This window comes from Engraulis encrasicolus, chromosome 10, assembly GCF_034702125.1.
Source record: "Engraulis encrasicolus isolate BLACKSEA-1 chromosome 10, IST_EnEncr_1.0, whole genome shotgun sequence".
NCBI classification, from domain to species: Eukaryota; Metazoa; Chordata; class Actinopteri; order Clupeiformes; family Engraulidae; genus Engraulis; species Engraulis encrasicolus.
The window spans coordinates 16,417,315-16,422,314 of NC_085866.1; the positions used below are offsets into that span (position 1 = coordinate 16,417,315).

Below are 5,000 nucleotides of genomic sequence, written 5' to 3' on the forward strand. Positions count from 1 at the left end.
AGGCAGAGCAGGCAGTTAATGCATAACCCAGGCATAGCTGCAATGATTAAACCAGTCTGACATTCCAGAAGTCCCTCCCGATCACTGGAACATGAGATGCTCAATACATCAGGGCCAGTTCTGTGGCAGTCTGGATGTTCAGCCCACGGCATTCATGTCAATGTATAGTGTGAATGTGTGTTTTTGTATGTGTAAATGTGTGTGTGTTTGCATGTGTGAACTTGTGTGCGTTTGTGCTCGTGCTAGTTTGAGTGTGTGCACAATTGTGTATAGCATGGGGGGGCCATGATTCAGGTTCTCCATGATTTACACCTGCACGTCTGCAGCCTTGGCTTGGCTTGGCATGGGAGGGTGGGTGGGTGTGTGTACAACTGCTTGTGCGAGTGAGAGCATTTGAGTGCGAGTCCTTCTCCTAGACCACCACCAACATTCATATCAGTTTGATATGATTGTCAGTCCCACTCCTGGCCATTTGGCCCAGTGTGTGTACTGCGCATCTGAGTGTCATTGTGAGTCTTAGGGCCTCCTAAGCACACCGGCTCTGACAAAGTGCAGAGCACTGCTCCGCAAAAGTTCAATTCCATTGTTTTCAATTGAACACCGCACACTGGCGCTGATGTCCGCAGACATCGGCTAGCGATTAGAGACCAGTTCTATTTTGTAGGAGGCGCCCATTGACTATTCCATGCTATGTTTGTGTGAAATTGGGTTTGGGGGTCGGAATTGTGTCGGAAGCAAAAGTGCTCCGCAGTGCTGTCGGAACCGATGTGCTGAGGCCCATAGCCGCCCATGTGGCAATGAATCCAGCTGCACTGTGTCCTTCCCCGGCAATCTTTGTGTCAGTTTGACTGGACAAACCAATGTCAGTCCCACTCCAGTCCCTAGCCATGTGGGGGCGGTGGTGTTTCCACCTGCATGGGGTTAAATGGCCGCACCGTATCCCGGCCCGGAATGGGGCAGTACCTCCAGCATCCGCAGCAGGAAGCCCCCCCACAGGATGTCCGACAAGCAGTCCGGCAGGAGAACCAAGATGGCCGACCATTATTACCACAGTCTCCGTCTCCGTTGTCGTCGTCGCCGTCACCTCGGCAACGCGATCGGCAGCGGTGGCGACTGAGGCCCAGCAGCTCCTGGCGGAACTTGTGGGACATGAAGACGTAGAGCACGGGATTGGCCACGGTGGAGGAGGACGCCAGCAGACGCGCGAAGATGGCGAACGAGCGATGGGATGCTGCTGCCGCTGCTGCCTCTGAGCTGCTGGTGGTGCTGTTGCCCAAGCTGATGGATGCTCCCCCCGTGCCACCTGTCAGAACAATAAATCAGATTCATTGTAAATACCCCAACCACTACAGAGCACTACAGCAACCAGTGCTCCTGCTGTCAATGTAAGAGTCAGTTGTATATTCAATATATATATAAAAATAAACATAAATAAATTAATTAAGTTCAATACTAGTGTCCAGTACAGTGCTGGCAAATACATACACTGCCCCCTTTCAAAGTCAGATTAACGGCCAATGCCTAACCACTGCAGTAACCCTAAATAAATAAAAATGCCCAACAGTATGGTTAAGTCACCTGCTGTAATATCAGTCCCCGCATGCCACCTGTCAAAGTCAAAGTTGACTATTTGTTAATACCTAACCACCGCAGTGGCCATAAATTGATGAATGCACCCCAGTGCCCAGAGGCGAGCACAGTGCAGTTACGTTATCTGCTCCCTTGCCCCTTGTCAAAGTTTAATGTAGTTTTATTGTCAATTTCAAGAGTTATACTAGATCAGTGGTTCTTAACCTTTTTTGAATAAATGCCCCCTGCAAATGATCACAAGTCTGTCAACACCCCCTTGACTGCATCATAAGCCTGTCAACACCCCCCTTAGCATTAAAAATATAAAATAGACTAATGCACCCCCAATGGCAACTAAGCACCACCCTTCCCTCAGTTGTATCTTTCTCAATGCCCGCCTAGGGCTCCCCAACGCCCCCTGTAGAGGCTGTAGAGCCCCCGTTGAGAAACACGATACTAGACGGCGTACAGAAACATGGAAATGAGGTGTGTCTCACCACCTGTGTCACCGCCACCTCCCTGGCTATCGCCCACCAGCATGAACATGAGGACGTACGAGGGCAACCAGCACAGTGTGAAGACCACCACCAGCAGCGCCGACGTCTGGGTCACCTGGCTCTGGTAGCGCTCCAGCTGTGGGGCCCGGCCCTGGCGACGCGTGTGCCGCAGGAAACAGTAGATCTTGGTGTACATCAGCACGATGACCGCCAGTGGTATAGCAAAACCCACCTGAATAGGATAACATTCAGCATCATGTGATGTGTTATGTGATGCAGTGCAATATGATGTGCCTTAATTGGCAATTCACTTGTAGAGAGTTACTTGTACACAGTCCCTGGTGCTGAACAAACAGATTACATGTTTTTTGAAAAAAGTTTCGCACAGTCCTTTGGATTTTTTTCTTCTTTAAGTTATTTTTTTCTTCTTTTTATTCATTCATTCAATGGCAATGACGTTTCGACCTCACGGTCTTCCTCAGATTCCTTAATTGGCAATTAACACTGAAATTATTCACTGACAATCTCAGGCCAAAAACATGTAAGAAAAGAGAGGATATTCAGTGCTTACATTACATGTTAACAGCACACAGCCATGTGCATATACTGTAGAGTTAATATAAAGCATAAAGCATCATGATAAACTAGTCAGTGTAAGAGTGTGTGTGTGTGTGTGTGTGTGTGTGTGTGTGTGTGTGTGTGTGTGTTGTGTGTTGTGTGTTGTGTGTGTGTGTTGTGTGTGTTGTGCACTGCATGTGTTTGTGAAACTGACCAGGAAGAGTGCTGTGCTGTATACCAGCGTGCTCAGGTTAGACAAGAAGGTGAAGCAGTGTACAGGCCCCACCGGCGATGACGACACCGAACCATCTGACGAAGCCACCTAAAGAAATGAAAAAAAGAATTTGAAGCAAGGAATTGTCCTTTGTCTAGTAAAACAGACAGACCTTTTTCACACCATGGCAAACTAAATGGAACTACAAATCCATTCACTAGTACAGTATTTTATGCATGTGACAACAATTTGTCATTTCACAGTAGTTTGTGACAATTAACCCTTGTTACCTCCCCGTGGATCAGTATTTCTTATACTATCAGAATACAAGCAGAAATGCGTTCTATGGGTAATATGTCGTACTTTGTCTTTTCATGTGACAAACAAGCATCATTGTATCCTTGGTGAACTACTTTCATAGTATATTTATGAGCATGCTGAGCAAACATCCCTGTTACCTCTCCACGGAAAAAGAACTGCGGTGCAGCGAGGGCGCAGGCAGGCAGCCACTGCAGCACCACCACGGCGTTGAGCCAGTGCCCAACCCTTCGCCGCCCAAATGCCCACGCCGGGTGCACCACCGTCAGGTACCGCGACACGGCCAGCGCCGACAGCGTGAAGACGCTCGAGGCGTTACAGGCCACGCCCAGGAAGCTGATGGCCTTGCACAGGAAGTTGCCAAAGGGCCACGTGCCGAGCGCGATGGCGGTCGTGTGGAAGGGTAGACAGAGCAGGAGGAGGAGGTCAGAGGCGCTCAGGGCCAATAGCAGGGTGTCCGTGCCGTGGGGCGGCCCCGCTCTACTCCTCCTCTTCCTCCTGCCCGCCAGGACGAAGATGACCAGGGAGTGGCCGATGGTGCCTGTCAGCATGATCAGAGCATCCATGGTGGGCACCAGCAGCTGCTGCATGTCCCAGTCACTCGGACGCGTCATGGTGGCGCTGCCAGTGGTGCCCGCGGGAGGAGGAGGAGGATAGTCGTCCCTGAAATTGGACCCGTTGCCAACAGCTGGTGCGTCTTCACCCATTGCCGGTGCTGCTAGTTGGGTGTTTTGATCTGGGGCTCCAAAGAAACCAGAACAGAGACCAGACTCGTTCCTCCTGGCTGTCCTGGCCTGTGCTGGTTGCGTCTTCTGTTGGCACCGGAAACCAAACTTGTTCCCCAGACTCTCTTCACTAGTTCCAGACTTCTGATGGTGATGTTGCTGCCTTGTGGTCAGACTTGCAGTGTTGAGAACAGTGAAGGATCATCAAAGTGATCAAAGTATCCTGCCTTTTCTCCCATTTGTATGTATACATCCATTCGAATTGCTCTGAAGCACTCGTACGTCTTGAAGAGTAGAGGTTTCAGATCAGTAATTGGAGTGTGAACAACATCATAGTAGCGTTCACTTGACCGACGCTTAAACACAGTGTCTGAACACGCTGTCCACTACGGTCAAATCTTCAAGGTTTTATGGTCCGTACTTCCAGTAATGTGCTGTATGTACACACACACGCACACAGAGAAACACACAGTGTTGCGCAACTTGTACACACACACACACACACACACACACAAATGCACACACCACAAACACAAACTGTTGCGCAACTTACTTATCGACCAGTTGCCATGGCTTTTGTAGTCTTGGAGGTTGGCTGTCCGAAGATAACATGTTGGAAAAATTAAGCTTTTAGCGTGTAATGTTTGCCGTCTCCCACGTCCAATGATGTCATTGTATTCCAGGAATATTCAGTCAAACGAGATGCAAGCCAGAGTTGTTTCATCCTAATGATCCTCGTTTTTGAAAAGTGCTTTCATATGTTTTCACAGCAGTAAAGTTTATCGAGGCATCCTACTGATAATGATAAAAAATAATAAATGAAATAAAAATTCAAAGAATCAAATAGAGTTACCCGCGCCAGCACAATCCATTATTGACCATCCGAAACCAGGTAACAAGCAGTGCACGAAAACCCATTGCCCCAGACACGTTGCTGCCAGGCTGCATTACAAAATCAGTCAATGCTACTTGATGCTGAGTGGCCAGCGTCTATTCCCCGTCTGTCTGATGATGATTGACGCTCGCTGAGTGGTCAGTCCTCCATCCTCCCTCCTCCACCGGTCGTCTAGCCGTCTCTCTAGATGCGCTACACTTGCATCCTCGATTGCACTGTGTCCC

At 49.1% G+C, this 5,000-nt stretch overlaps 2 protein-coding genes across 6 annotated transcripts in view; one reads left to right on the forward strand and one right to left on the reverse strand.

The window, feature by feature from the left end:
* The window catches only part of LOC134456712 (galanin receptor type 1-like), a 4,797-nt gene extending 761 nt beyond the window's left edge, over positions 1 to 4,036 (reverse strand). The window contains exons 1-4 of the mRNA XM_063208186.1: positions 3,297 to 4,036; positions 2,839 to 2,946; positions 2,070 to 2,298; positions 1 to 1,303 (exon numbers count right to left, since the gene is read on the reverse strand). The exon at positions 1 to 1,303 is cut by the window's left edge and continues 761 nt beyond it. Coding sequence (XP_063064256.1) covers positions 882 to 1,303; positions 2,070 to 2,298; positions 2,839 to 2,946; positions 3,297 to 3,863 — 1,326 coding nt within the window. The 5' untranslated portion in view covers positions 3,864 to 4,036 and the 3' untranslated portion in view covers positions 1 to 881. The remainder of the gene's footprint in view (positions 1,304 to 2,069; positions 2,299 to 2,838; positions 2,947 to 3,296) is intronic.
* Positions 1 to 5,000, forward strand: part of lrp1ab (low density lipoprotein receptor-related protein 1Ab) — a 256,132-nt gene that overhangs the window by 186,956 nt on the left and 64,176 nt on the right. The window lies entirely within an intron of this gene.